Here is a 16,021-nt window from a genome sequence, read left to right on the forward strand (position 1 = left end):
TTTGTTGGGTAGTCGGCCAGAATGTAGATCTATAGGCTCATTTTCACATGCTTTTTCTCGGTCTCATTTGTTCCTGTTGTTTCTAAAAGCCAATTTATAGTGATATATTAGATTGTGCTGCAAATTACATATCAGTAGCACTAGCTACACACAAGAAGCTTCACAGTGACCTATACTTCAGCAGACAGTTAAGTCTGAGGTTTCAATCTGACATAACTTTTTGGTTTGTTGTTCATTTGCTAGCCCTTACTGCCCTTTTAATTATAACCAAGGTGGCTGAAAAATATTAGGGCTGTGCAAATAATAAAAGGAGGAGCTGTGGCATTTTTTTTTTAAATAACAATGTCTGGATAAATTGTATTGACAACTGACACTAAACACCAGCAAGGATTGCATGCGTTTGCTTGACGACTTCCTGGAGATTCACGTGTATACTTCAGCTCATTCCCCTAGAAGCATGTGCAATAAAAGACGATAAATTATTAGAGTGGATCTATGTCCTGCTAAATTAAAGCCCATCTCATCAGAATGAGATTGACTTCTGGTGCACATAAATGAATTATTAATGGATTAATGAGCCCCCCTGTGCAGCCACTAATCCAGTTGTCATACAAAGATTAGACAAACAGAGTAAGATGAATTCACAAATATAACAATATTTTTACTACAGACTATTAGGAACATGTGCTTAATAACCCACAATGGAGGCTGGTGGGGTAAGTGTAGAAGATGAAAAAATTCATTACAGAATCCAGATGCATTTAGCAGAAGTTTGATTAACCTGAATGTGCCCCTGTGCCAATGCGGTTTGTTCATGTTTGCTACAACCAAAGATTACTTTTCAAAATGATTTCCCTTACACGTTAAAATTATTTAAAAATGTTCTTGCAGGCCTATAATTCAGACTGTAATGGTTCTGCTTTGACAAGCTTCTGATAAGTGGCTTTTTGTGGTTTTTAAAAAATATACAAATTGGTCTAATTTGCACAATAGTTTATTTTCATCTGGCACAAACTGTAAAAGGACTTAACTATTTTTTGTTTAAAGATACAAAGAGCGCTCTACAGATATGTAGACTGAGATATATATCACCTCAGGACTGATATTGGATGAGAATCTGGTGTATATACAGCGCTCATAGTTCATCCCCCCCTCCTTACAGCAGAACGGCACTGTATGTACAGCGCTTGTTAATGCATTGTGCAGTCTTTTGCGGTTGGAAAGGATCCTGAAAGATCCTTACCAGTGACAATTATTGCACGTGGGTACGAAGCCCACGAACGAAGTGTCAGGCAGAGCAGTGACACATTGATAAGTCACCTCTCCTCCCATGTACTTGCAGCAGAGCTTCAGTGGCTCATAGTGCTGTCCCCACTTGTCCCAGTCTAATGCCAGAAGGCAAGAAGTGACTGGAAACCAATATTAATACAGGATCAAAGTTCAGCTTTAAATGCCTTATTAAGCATCTTCTGTCATTTTGCCAACTTCCCCCATGAGATATCGGAAGATTCTATACCTTGATGAGTGGAGTTCGGCCAAAGAAAAAGCCAAACATGTAGGCCATGATATCATTGCAGATCACACAGGAGATGGGCACAATAAACCTGTTGGAAAAGAACAAAAGCACATCGTGAGGATGACTGATAGACATGGTACAAAATATAAATTGAACAGCAGCAGTAAGATTATGTTTCAAAATATTCTTGTTACAGAGATCTGAGAACATATTGCTGCTGGACAAGTTCTACCATTCACATATCTTTCTTGGGACATATGGAAATGTCTGATCAGTTTAGAAAACATAAAATGTGCAGAAATTTTTAAAGAGAAGAGAGAGAAGAGAAACTGTCTGATCAGTTTAGAAAACATAAAATGTGCAGAGATTTTTAAGCAGATCGATGGATGACCGGTTCGGAATAAGCGCTATGCATGTCAACGGAGAAAAGCATATCGGGGTGCCGCTGGTTGTTTATCTGTCACTGGAAACGATCATGGGAGATCCTTTCTAGCAACAGAAACTGGATGCGTGTACACAGTCTTATACATAGTATAGTGGAAAGTCATCTCTTTATATTGGTGAAAAAATTCAGCAAGGTACCACTTTGACAATGCAGATAAACTCTCTTCACTCTCCCATTAACAAGATGTTTGATAACTTACATGACAAATGTTGATTAACAAATTCCCAGAGTAATATTTGGATCTTTATAATACATGTAAGAACAATTCTATTTCCCATGGACAGAAATAACAATTCATCTGTCTTCCCACAAATAAGGCAGCAGGGATGAACAGCTGCAACACAGCAAGGAAAAGCCAGAAGGCCTAGGGGTTCAAATCACCAAGAGAAAATAAATTATTAGTCCTTTTGTTTCTCTGAAGCCCAAAAGCCTAAAGCTATTGGAAGTAAATTGTACTATAGAAAGGAGGACAGACAAAGCACAATTTATTACTGCACTTGTAGGACTGTGGCTGCAACAGAGCAATGTATTGCAAGTTCTTATCAGTCACCAACACCCTATGTAATAAATCTCAGTGTTTCATTGCTGGGGCATATTATCACATAAGTCTATAAACAAACTTTTTAAGGCCTTGCAGGGCAATCTTCTTCAGGCTGACAGTTTCTCACTTTGTTGCCCTGAGAAAGGTAACATTGGCTTATAGACTTAAAGTGCAACTAAACCTGCGATACTCACCTATCCCCGTTCAGTCACAGGGCACTGCCAAATTTCTTCTTTTCTTCCTGGAGATAATCCAGACCCATAAACACATGGCTTAACAGGTTACAGGTGAAAAAAGTTTAGTAGCGGGCACAGAGCTCGAATCTTAAAGTGGAACTAAACTTTCGATATACATACCTATTCACGTTCTATTGAAGCATGCCGCCATCTTCCTGCTTCTTTACTTCCTGAAAACTATCTTTGGCCATTTTGCTTGTTTGTGCAGTGATGACCCAACTCCTGGCACTCATTCCCGACACACGCAAGGGAAGCTGGGATTGCTGGGTTTACCTGGCAACCAACCTTGAGCTGCGCATGCTCATCAAAACTTGACAGGTGGGTGGCAATCAGGCAGGAACAGGTTTTGCAGAAGGGACATGACCCGTCCCATTCTGCAATAGCCACCTGCCTGAATCTGAAAGTTCTAAGTTGGACTTTAGTTTTACTATAATGAGATAGTGTATCGGCCATAAAAACACTAAAATATATCTAGTGCTGGTGATTAATTATTTTAGAATTTCCGCATTACATGCAACCATCTACCAAGGTCACTTCAAGCATCCTTTGCCCTGCACCTGATCTAGCAATGCTGATTGCACAGTTTTGAACAGTAACACAACAGAATTGAGGATCAGAATGTTTTTATTTATGTGAATAAAATATCGCGAAAATAAAAAAAACTATTCTTTACTTCCGCAGATCCCTTTAGAGCTTTCCTAGATTGGGACCCGAGCCGTCCTGGAATCTCCTGTTTTCTTCCGACTACGTCTCCTGATCTGGCACTGTGCAGGTACAAGATCGGGTGTTGTAGCCTGCTGTAAAAGGAAGGGGAAGAGCGCTGATCTCACTGCGCATGCAGCAGGAAAAAGCCCCTTCTGCGCATGCCCAATCATGGGAATGTACAGAAGCAGCAAACAGAAGCCTCCTGGGATGTGTGACGTGGGTATCCCCCCTGGGTGCTCTGCGCCCCCATTCTGGAGCTTCATTCTTTTTTTCTTATTTAATTTTTTTTTTAAAGCAGAGTGGATCATTTATACTTTACATAAAAGGGTTGTCTACCCTTTTTATGCAAAGTAAAAATTTTGGTGATAGGTCCATTTACCCAGAGATTTTCTTAATAACATTTAAAATGGTCTAAAAGCACCAGTCAGCTTCTGACTTTCATGCTACTAATTCTGATTTTTAGGGTATGTCATACAATATTCAGTACCAATATAATATATTGTAGATATTATATACCTACAATGAAAATGATACGCAGATAATAAAAGCATGTAGTTTTACAAGTTCCCAATTTTCTTTGTAAACCGATGACAGCTCCAATCCGATTACACAAATTTGAAATTTGACTATGAAAATATTGGACCAGTTTAACTTTGCAAATGAAGCGACATGTAATCACAGTGCAAGTGACCACAAACAACTTAGGATGATTGCATTTCCAGCCTCATGTTACCTAAAAAAAAAATAATAACCTGATTGTGTTGTAGGATTTCAATTAGAATTGTACAGTAAAAGGTTTACAAGACAGTACGACAATTATTGCTATAAAATATACCCTTCCTCTAACACTACACAAGTACTGATATATGCCAGCAAATGCAACTCACCAGATCATTCCCTCAAACAGATTGTGAATTATAAGGTGAGACTGGGTGACTACAATCAGCAGAGTGACATGTGTCCAGCCAAACTACAAAGCAAAAAAAGAATTAAAAATGACTGCATTATACATTTAATTTACAAAAATTCTATGAATTATAATCCTAGACTTTATTTACATTAAAAATCTGCATAAACAATAACATGCGTAAGGGTATTATTATTCGGCAAAGATATTGTCTGAACAACAATTTTAATTCTGTACTTTTGTCTTCTTGGTGCCCTAAATACCATATACCATATATACATGTGTTATATGATATAAATTATGCTATAGGATAGCAATGTTCTATGAATCCAATTAGAATCAGAACGAGGTGTGCAAAAAGAGGATTCTTGCCCATGCAAACAGCTCTAAATTTTTCATAGTTTTTATTGTAGCTTGGAATTGCAGTAAACTAGGGATAATGTGCTGATTAAGCAAAATTTGTACATGTAATATGGCAAATATAAATATTTGGGTAACAAGGAGAAAATCAAAATTCAAATGTCTACCTCATACTTTCTCAACCAGGGTTCCTCCAGAAGTTGCTGGGGGTTCCATGAGCAATGAACAATTTGCACCTCTCAGGTCAGTGTAAGTGACACCAATGATCTTTTTGGCTATCTGTAAGGGCGACATTTTTCCCACTGACCACCACACTAACATACTGTGATATGTGTATATAGTAATTATAGCCGGGGATCCCTGAGGACCTGAAACTATATCCCCATGTTAAAAACATTGAGAAAGGTCTACTGAAAAAAAATAAGTCATAATAATAGGTCATAGCACTAACCTTCCCTCCCTAGCCCCCCTGTACACATCTACACCTAAACCATCCCAGCTGCTGATTTACCCGCTGAACAGCTGCAGCCTGCTCTTATGTTTACAGCAGAAAATATTTCAGCATTGACCCCCATCTGCAAAGTAAGACCTCAGACATATACAGAGCTGTCCCTAAAGAATAGAGACACTTGTTGTACAGCCCTAAACAATGCTATGAGAGCTTAGGAAACCATTGTCAAACAGGATTTGTGCTAAACATCTCAGCAGTTTGTGACTATACTGTGCAGAGCTTTATGAAGAGTAAAAAAGGCCTAGTCTGCACTTGCTTTTTTTTTTTAAAGCCTCAGAAAAGAATTCCAACACAGACTGTTGCATTGCCCTATGAAGAGATGTGTCAAGGCTAATGTTTACCATATAAAATTGGAGACGGTAATGCTTCTTCACCAGGCTCAGAACAAACATGCAGAACCCTGGAGGAAAACAAACACAAGATGACTAGAAGCAAACAATATGTTTAAAACTGTATGCAGCAGAAATATCTGTATTGGGTAAAACTATGTATGTATTGGTTAAGAGAAGGGTTTAAAGGTACAACAGTGTTCTGCCCAGCCTCTTTTAGCTGGGTGCACCATCCGGCACTTTTCAGTAACCACTCGGAAGTGCAGGGGCTACAGTTTCTTCTCTACAAAACAATTCAGGGAAAAACACTGAACAACATATACTGAGCTGGTAAATAGGCTGAAGGGCAGCAGGGTGGCTTAGAGGTTAGCACTCTTGCCTTGCACAGCTAGGTCCCAGGTTCGATTTTCAGCCAGGACACTCCAGGACACCATCTGCATTGCAGGTTCTCCCTGTGTTTGCGTGGGTTTCCTCTGGGTACTCCGGTTTCCTCCCACATTTCAAAAACATGCAGTTAGGTTAATTGGCTTCCCCCCAAATTGATCTTAGACTGTATTAACATATGATGGTAGGGACATTAGATTGTGAGCCCCTTTGAAGGACAGCTAGTGGCATGACTTTGGACTTTGTACAGAGCTGCGTAATATGTTGGTGCTATACAAATACTGTGTTATAATATTAATAACTCTGTGCACAAAATGGTTTATTTAAATATATTCTTTTTGAGTCAATAAAGGCTATAAACCCATTCTGTGTGTAGAAATGCCTTTGCAAACCCAGATATAACAACATTTCAAATGGAGAAGTGGAGGTTGTCAATGTGCTCTTCATGCAGAGACGCAGAAGACCCATTAAGTATAGGCTGCCTGCAGAAAATCACAGGAGAGGGGCAGATACAAGACCAGTCACCCTGCACAAGCCAAGAGCAGCGGTGATTAGTCTTTATTACAGTAAAAGTTACAAAATAATATTAAATAAATGGAAGGCAGCCTTTAGCAGTCAGCCAAACCTAAAACAAAGTTATAATTCACCTATCTGCGGCAGAAGTCAGATGTACATGGTAATTTTTATGTACAACAGATTCCTAGCTCCTGGAATCGGTCCAGCCCTGGCAGCAAAAAATCCAACAGGTCCACTCTTTGTTCATCTGTTCAGGAAGTTCTCAGTTTCACCTGGGCTTAATACAGTCTAATTTGACTACTGTGTGCTTGGTACTTGGCATTCATCAGTGTTAAATTTAGACCTTCACTATGCAGGAATTCTGCCAATGGCTGATGCCAGGGAGGAGATGAATGAATATTATTGCCATGTCTGCGCAGCTGGCACAGTGAGGATTCTCCTATCAAAAATATATATGTGCGGTCGTTGATTGTCTAAACTGCATGTTTTTGGGATGTGGGAGGAAACTGTAGTACCTGGAGAAAACCAACGCAAGCACGGGAAGAACTTGCAAACTCCATGCTAATAGTGCCCTGGCTGAGATTAGAACCTGGGGCCTAGCGCTGCAAAGGCCAAGTGCTAACCTCTAAGCCACCCTATTTTGACCCAACTTTTCAGTAACTAGCCAAGCACAGCCAGGTGATTCCTGAAAAGTAAAGGGTGGTGCAACCAGCACGTTTCAGAGAACACTGTACATGTATACAACCATACAACTGGAGTAACGAAAGCAAATAATAGAACTTTATTGTTTGGGTATGTAAGCATACCAGAGCTGTGTAATACCAAATATCAAAAATCTCCAGTTGGCAAAATCTTCCTGTGCACTCTGACTTCACTCTATATCTGTAACTCTGTCTCCAGCAATTTACATGGGTTACAAAACACCCCTATGTTCTGGAGTAGGGAAGAACAGAAGCTTTATGTAATCCTGCTTAGGACCCCAATGTTGCTCCTCAATAGAGATAGTAATAGAGATAGTAATGTAAAGACGCTTATGTGCAAATAAAGCAGGAAAAAAGCCTAAGGAAAACTAATGCAGTCTCCCTATCTAAGGTATGGTATACAGCGATATGCTAATTTTTTGTTCTTGGGTTTGGATACTTAGAGCTATTTCATACTACACACTATTGTTACCTTGGTGTAGAAATCGATTGCTAGAAAATAATCACAATTGATTTTAGTAGCACGATCACAGTAGCAAAAACTATGCATGTGCAACCATGAAGCAGAGAGCATACAGGCAATAAAATCGAGCATAATATTTTACCATTATATATACAGAATGCTCTTTTGTAAAAAAAAAAAAAAAAAAAAAAAAATATATTAACATTTACTGAAAAAATACTAAAATAACAACCCACCCGTCAGGTACAGGGCGAAGGAGATGAATCGATGGTATTTGCTAAGGATTCGAAGCGGTTCCTCACTCTGTACTAGAGTGAAGAAATAATCTGTCACCGTCTCTCCGTAGAAGAAATAGTTGACACAAAGCAAGAAGTACCTGCAGGAATTCAAGAGATTTAGTCGAATTAGAGAGTTAGAAAAAAAAATCAATACCAACACCAAGAAACTCTGTGCAATTCATTATTGTAATTAGCTATGCTTGCATTTCAAGAGAACATGCCAATAAACAGAAAATGATGCAGTTTGTTTATTAAGAGAGAACTCAAACTAATAAAATGTATCCAATGGGCTTAAAAGAGATTGCCGATAATAGAATCTCCCTTCCTCCCTATGAACTTTTAGCATCCTTTACCCACCAGCTAAGTGTCCGGAACCAAGGCAAGTCATAGGAATGGTAGACGTTGTATCCGATCATAATGATTTCCTGGAAACACTTGATCTGTACGCACATCACCTGCAGAAGGAAGCAAAAACTTTCAAAAAATGTTTTGATTTGGGCAGAGATTAAAGAAGAAGTAGAAGAAACGAGAAGAACTTACAATCATCATGAGCACGATAGGTCCCAAGTAGATGATGATGAAGAAGAAGCCAATCATGGCTAATGTTAGGATGCCTCTGACCCACCAGTTCTTCCATCTGTATGGGACATAGAAAAAAGAAAAACAGAACTAAGTATGCCGTGTCAGTGTGAGGTGTACTGTTCCATTTCTTATGCTGACCTTACACTAGTCGATGGGTGCCTATGGGGCTGTTCTAAATTTCAATTGCTTATACAGTTACTGCAATGCACTTATCGACTGGTAGACCTGACTTTCTGGCGGAAACCCTGTCTACCAACAGCCAGTGATAGTTAGGTTTTCCTTTAACACCAGCTTGCAGCCACTGGTTAAACTGCTGATCAATGGGAAACCTATTCTAATGTAAGTAGATAGCACCTGGACATTTTTGGGAAACAAAAACTAATAGAAAATCTCACATGCATGGCCATCTCCTTTCCTTCTAGGCTGGATGCCAGGGCAACCCAGCAATACCGACTTCCTTGTAAATCCCGGAATTAAAGAGTTACATCATCCCCGCACAGACAGTCAGAGTGGTCCAAGAGGGAGAAAGTAAAATGGCGGCACCCTACAATGGAATGCAATAGATGAGTTGTGGGGCTTTAGTCACGTTTTATTTGAAAAAAATTCACACACTGACCACCAAAGTAGTATTGCCATCAAATTACACTTTTTAGGACCTCAATAGGATTCAAGTGACTTCTTCACATTTATATTTAGGGGAAGGAGATTGGTGATTCTGTCATTTTTGCAGATGCTACATATTTGTGTGTCACTGGCATCTGTTGCAGAGTCTGATAGGCAGTCCAGAAGGAAAGGAGATGACCATGCATGTGAGATTTTCTAAAAAACATTTTTCCCAAAAATTTCCAGGTGCCATCTTCTTACATAGGAATGGGCTTCCCATTGATAATATTAAATATAACGAGTGGCTGCAAGCTGGTGTTAAGGTAAAATGCAGCCAGTGGTCTAATCGGCTGATGGTTGTCAGGAGTGAAAAAAAACCCTCCAGAAAGAAAATGGGATTGCAGCTTCTAAATAAACTGGTGACTGACCATAACAAATGTGTTGCCAAATACCACCAATAGGCAAATATTCTGTATGCTAACACTTAGAATACAGTAATACCTGTATACTTCTACAATCCTCACATCTAAAATATTTGAAATAACCATTAATGATGCTGCCAATGGAGCTCCAGCAGCAATTAGGGAAATTGGCAAACTAAAATAAGAAGAAAATTACATTTTGGTTGAAGTTTCTCTCTATTAGCTAAATTGCATTGGCTGATATTACAAGCAGATGGCAAAAAATTCAGAACTAGGAATCCAAAGTGTACTGATGTCTTAAAGCAGGCATAGGTAGGTAGAAATGGAAAGCATGCTGCAGGAATTCTATGTAAGGCCAGCAAGTGGTCACACATTTGGGGATATGGGGCATGACATGCATGAAATAAAGCTCATCAAAATCTTGCTTTTTCTGTTTTTTTTTTTTTCCTTTGCACTATCTTGCTCTTCTGTTTCTTCCCCATGATGGTGACGTCTGCTCAGGATATAATTAGTCCCGGTTACCTCTCACCCCTCGATGCATGCGGTGCCCACAAGCCTCTCAAATTCGTCAACGACGCATGCAAGTTAAATACCACTGATGAACTCTTCTAGGGTCACATAATAAAATCTTCCGTATGTCAATATACAGTAGATGTTTGTTTGGCACTATAAAACCCAATGCTGTTCTCAATATGCATACATTTGTCCAGTGAGGGGTAATTTAGAAGGGCTGCTCTGTTACCAGATGCCACGGACAGAAGCCATGCTTGATAACATCACATAGCAAACAGACTTCTGTACTGTTACACAATATTGTGTTATCAAGGCATGCAACACTCCACTCAGTCCAGCTGATAAGTATTCATGATCTGTAACAGAAACCCCAGCCAGGACTTCAAACATCTGTGTCTTCATTTCATTATTAGTGCAGCACAGACCACAAGGAAAAGTCTGGGACTGGGATACAATAACAGAGTATATCTGCGTGCAGCGTACAGGATACAGACAGGGGGCAGGAAATAGAACTATAAAAAGAATGGACATGGAAAGAAGCTCAGGGTTACTACAGCTTAACTGCTTATATCACAGAGAGAATGAGAATGAGAGACCGACGTGTGTGTGATGTGATAGATATATATACACATACATACACACATATATGATTGGATTTATTATAATATATATATGTGTTTGTGCATTTTTTGTACTGAACATTGTATTACATTTAATTTGCTTTCTTTTTTTTTGTAATGGCATTTATCATAGAAAGGAACATGCTTCCAATGTGATCATGATTGCTTCCATAGTGATCACCTGCGTTAATGCTACCTTCTATAATCCACTATATCCACTGCTCACAGTACATTAGGGTGCTGGCCAGTGGGAAGAATGTCATTATCTCCCTCCTAGATTGTCAGCTTTTTGGGGCATGGTCCTCTCCTCATCCAGTGTCACTGCCTGTCATTTGCAACTCCTATTAAATGTACAGCGCTGAGTGATATGTTGGCACTAAATAAATCCTGTTTATTAATAAACTGGTCTGAAAAGCACAAATTATGCACGGAACCCCTGACAACCTCTGGAGGAACCCTGTTTGAAATACACATATATGGGGGTTGTTTAACCTATCAATTGATTTGCATTGCTGCCAACTTACATTTCTGACCTGGTAAAAAAAAAAAAAAAAAAAAAATACTCCCCACAGCCACTCTCCCTGCACCTCCGATGACCTACAATTTCCTTACTCATAACCCCCTCACACGCATGGCTCCCAGACTTTTTCAGAGCTGCCCCAATTCTCTGGAATGGTCTTCCCTGTCCTATTCGGCTTGCTCCTACCTTCTGCCTATTTAAAAGAGTACTTAAAACCCATTTTTTTCCAACATTTCCTACGCATCTTCCTCTGTCTTTTGAAACTGTCATTACTTCCCACCATCACATGTCACCCACCATTCCATATTGTGTGATACTTTCCCCACCTCTTACATTGTAAGCTGTTCAGGGCAGGGTCATCTCCTCCTGTGTCAGTCTGTATCTGTCTGTCTATTGCAACCCCTATTTAATGTACAACGCTGTGTAATATGTTGGCGCTATATAAATCGTGTTTAATATTAGTAATAATAAAGATAGATTGTACAGGCTGGATAGTGACCTTGCCTTTTTTCATGGTTAATAATTAGGAGCAAGGTTAACTTCACCCACAGCTTGTGTTTGGACAGTGAAGGAGCAGCAGCTTACTTCTATACCTTGCCTCTGGTTCATGTAATATTTTCCGAGTAAATAATGTTTTTTTCATAATTATTCTTCTTGTCCTTATCCTAGACAACGTGTTCTAAGACAAAGAGAGGGGATAGGTGCTGTCATTACCTGCTGACCTGTCATAAATATTACTGGCTGCATATATAGACATTTACATTATCATCATTAGTTGCTTAGCTGCGCTGAAAAATGGTAAATCCCCATTCAGACCTCAGATCCTTTAATAGGGTTCCTCCAGCCGTTGCTGGGGGTCCCTTGAGAAGCAAAAACTGCTTATTGTTCAGATCAGTTTTAGTGACTGCAATGGCCTCTTTGGCTATCTGTAAGGGTGACATTCTTCTGCAATGTAAGAGGAATTCTTCTCACTGACCACCACACTAATGTACTGTGAGCTGTGGATATGAAAATTATAGCTGGGGTTCCCCAAGACCTGAAAGTTATTTCAGGGGTTTCCTTGCGTAAAGTCAAGTAAGTCTACAATATATCAACTTAAAAAAAAATGTGACCCAAACTGCAGTGCTGGCTCCCAGGTTGGCATCTCGGCTAGGGTTCTATCTGCATGGAGTTTGCAGGTTCTCCCTGTGTTTGTGTGGGTTTCCTCCGGGTACTCCGGTTTTCTCCCACAATCCAAACATGCAGTTAGGTTAATTAGCTTCCCCCCAAATTGCCCTTAGACTTTAATAATGACATATGACTATGGAAGGGACATTAGATAGCAAGTGACATGACTATGGACTTTGTACAGCATTACGTAATATGTTGGTGCTATATTAATACTTGTAATAATAATATTATTGTGACCCATACTGTGCATGCAGCAAAGCACTGGAAACACTTAAATTTAAATAAATCACTGTTTGGGTTATAATATTCTCCTGTATGAGTTTTTTCTCACAATAATCTGTAAGAGATTTCTTTTATCATTGCACGGTTTCATTAGAGGATGTGCCAGCTGGGGTTTAGCTGTGCAGTGGTTTCCCAGTAATCTGCTTACAATGCAGAGTCAGTCAGTGAATACATTCAACAGCCCGTTCCTGCATTTTATTATCAGCTATTTTCCAAGCAACACAAAAGTTGCTAAAATATTTTATTTATACCAAAATTTCAGGATTGCAGAGTAAAACTGTAGATGCAGCTATGTGCCTGCTTTGTGGGTGAAACCTGGTCCTGAGGGAGCCGATTCCACATTTTCACAGACCTTACAGTGAAGAATACCTTCCTTATCCAGAGATAAAACTTATTTTGCTCCAGACGCAAAGAGTGGCCTCTTGTTCTTTGTAATGATCTCAAAGTGAATAATTGGGAAGAGAGTTCTCTATATGGACCGTTTATATATTTATACAGGGTGATCATATCCCCCCTTAAACATCTCTTCTCAAGGGAGAATAGATTCAGTTCAGCTAATCTCTCCTCATAGCTGAGCTCCTCCATTCCTTTTATTAGTTTAGTTGCCCTTCTCTGCACTCTCTCCAATTCCACAATGTCCTTTTTGTGAACTGGTGCCCAAAACTGGACTGCATATTCCAGATGTGGTCTGACCAATGCTTTGTACAGGGGCAGGATTATGTCTCCATCCCTGCAGTCTATTGACTTCACTAGCTTTGGAATTTGCAGCCTAGCATGCAATACACTGTAATCTGCTTTTAAATTTCCCGCCAGGCCATGCCCCCCCTAGTGTACCGACACTTTGCATCGATCAAGCCAAGGATGTGATGCAGAAGCCGGCCGGGGATGGCTGGAGGACGGCACTGGATCCTGGGGAGCAGATAGGATTTTTTTATGCTACCCTGGATGTGGCTCAGGGCTACTACTTTTGGTATAAAAAATTCAACCCGAGCCACACTCGTGAATACTGCCAGAGGGGTTAATATTAAAAACAAAATAATAAAAAAAAAAAGTTTTGTTGGATCTCATCAGGACTATTATCAGGACTGAACAAAGACGTCCTTTAAAGGATCACCAGGGAATCTTTTAGTGAAGCTTTAAAAGCCAAGCCAATCGTGGAAATTACATTATTATGTTACAATGGATATGAGGGGGAAAATGCAAACTGTTGGTGGCAACTCAATTTTAAAGCTGAACGTGCCATGGTTACTTTCCAAAAAAGGTTGCTACCAACCAATGACATTGAACAACTTGTACACCGGGTATGCACAGTGGCTCACTAAGGAGTAAACGTAAACAGCCCTGGAACTTTCTCATTGATAACAAGTTAGCAATGACCTTAGCAATAATTTGCATCATGAAATCTTCTAATAAACGTGGGGAAAATTTAACGCAGGGTGGATGTACTAAAATGGACATGGCAGGCCACTCTCTTTTGTATAAAAAAATGTTTGTTCTAAAAATAACCATTTTTGGCAAAAAAGAAAAAAAAAAAACAATAGGAAATATGTCAAATTGAAAGAATAAAGTGTTTAAAGGGGTCAATGTTCATTAGTTTTCTTCCCTGACATCCCAATTATATGTAATTGTCTGTTATAGAAAAGAAGAGAACCTGGATGACAGGCTTGATAAAGCTCGGTTGAGGACCTCTGGAGTGTCGTCGGTCGGAGTTCCTTGTTGAGTGCCGGCTGGGTCAGTTTTACTGTCACTGTCAGATGCTGTCTCCCCATCAAGTTTGACATCGGGTTCAATGTCCTGAAAGAAAGCCCAACAAGTTTATTTACAATCATGATCTGTACAACAGAATCATACTTACATTCTGTATCTATTACATAAGATTATTAAACTGTATTTATATAACATATAGCTCTGTACAATAAATGCAAGTGCTGCAAGTGACAGACAGACAGATACAAACAATGACACGGGAGGAGGCGACGACCCTGGTCAGAAGAGCTTACAATCTAAGTGAGGGGGAAATAGCACACAATAGGGGGAATAGGTGAAACAGGTTCATAATTTAGCACCCCAGACTCCCATAAAGTATTGTACGGTTTTCTGTGCTCCCCTCCAGTACAAAATTTGCTTACTGTAATTTTGCTGCACACCAACCTTCCCACAATGTACATTAGAAACCCGAGTTAGACAGGCATTTTTTTAAGCTGGGTGGGAATAAATTGTACGCAGATGGCAGCCCCTGTATTGTGGCCCAGCTCTTCAGTAACCACCCAAAAACAGCCGGTTGGTTACTGAAAAGTGCTGGGTGGTGTGCCCAGCTAAAAGGGCCTGGGGGAAACACTGAAAACTGTAGCTGATCGAGCTGGCCACATTTACTGGCTGGAGGATTCCAAGCGCCATTTAGTCCTTTCCTGCACAGTCTGACTGTCCCTGGCCAACTACTTTCCATTTTTGAATTTCAGTTCTTTTTATTATGAAGGCTCAGCGTCACATGTGGGAGTTACCTAGGTAAGCCAGCATGCAAATGCTCATCCACATCGACATCAATCGATCATAGCATTCTGATATTTGAATAAGCAGCCCACTGCTTGCATCAGGTCTGAGGGATCTCCAAAGCACTGAGTCAGGGGGCTGTGATGTTTTTAGGAAACTATGTAGAGCAAACTATGCATGCAGGAATGAATACTTGTCTGAATATAACCTACCAATTTACTTTCTCTAACAGAAATGTACTTTTATCATTACAAAGCAGTTCCTTAGCACTAATCTGATCTTGAGTAGGCTGACAGGATGTCAACAGTCTACCCAAAGAAAGAGGAAACATTTCCTCCATCTCCTCTCGCCCATAGATCTAAATAAAAGGTTAGTTACATGGTGAAAGGTTGCAGCCAGGGGCCTGATCTGTGTTATACATTAGTAGTTTGGTCTCAGGATTACTGGACTACCACACCAGAATTCAGAAGTTCACACAAATGAGCCATAAATATTTTCTAGTTTGCGAATTAGAAAGCTGGCAACATCTGATCTATTCTACTAGGGTATTAAAATATTTATCATAAAATCTTAAATGTAGGCAGAGCGGTGGCTCAGCGGTTAGCACTCTGGCCTGTGCAGCGCTGGGTCCCCGGTTTGAATCTCGGCCAGGGCACTATCTGAATGGAGTTTGCAGCTTCTTGTGTGCGTTTCCTCCCACATTCCAAAAACATGCAGTTAGGGTAATAAGCTTCCCCCTAAAATAAGACTATGGTAGAGACATGACTAAAGACTTTGCACAGCGCAATATCTGGGGGCTATATAAATACTGTGTAATAATAATGGGCATGAGTTTTAAAGAAAGATGGCCAGCTCCAAAAATCCCCAGATCACGTTTCATAGCAAAGGCGGTAACAGTTATTTTTGACATCGGACACTGGCAAACGT

The 16,021-nt window shown here is 39.9% G+C and overlaps 1 protein-coding gene across 1 annotated transcript in view; it reads right to left on the reverse strand.

Moving 5' to 3' along the window:
* CDS2 (CDP-diacylglycerol synthase 2) overlaps positions 1–16,021 on the reverse strand; it is a 52,646-nt gene that overhangs the window by 18,277 nt on the left and 18,348 nt on the right. Inside the window, exons 2-8 of the mRNA XM_072402834.1 lie at positions 14,256–14,398; positions 8,433–8,529; positions 8,250–8,347; positions 7,851–7,990; positions 5,563–5,621; positions 4,331–4,413; positions 1,517–1,604 (exon numbers count right to left, since the gene is read on the reverse strand). Coding sequence (XP_072258935.1) covers positions 1,517–1,604; positions 4,331–4,413; positions 5,563–5,621; positions 7,851–7,990; positions 8,250–8,347; positions 8,433–8,529; positions 14,256–14,398 — 708 coding nt within the window. The remainder of the gene's footprint in view (positions 1–1,516; positions 1,605–4,330; positions 4,414–5,562; positions 5,622–7,850; positions 7,991–8,249; positions 8,348–8,432; positions 8,530–14,255; positions 14,399–16,021) is intronic.

The sequence above is a fragment of the Pyxicephalus adspersus genome, chromosome 2 (genome assembly GCF_032062135.1).
Source record: "Pyxicephalus adspersus chromosome 2, UCB_Pads_2.0, whole genome shotgun sequence".
In the NCBI taxonomy this organism is placed as follows: Eukaryota; Metazoa; Chordata; class Amphibia; order Anura; family Pyxicephalidae; genus Pyxicephalus; species Pyxicephalus adspersus.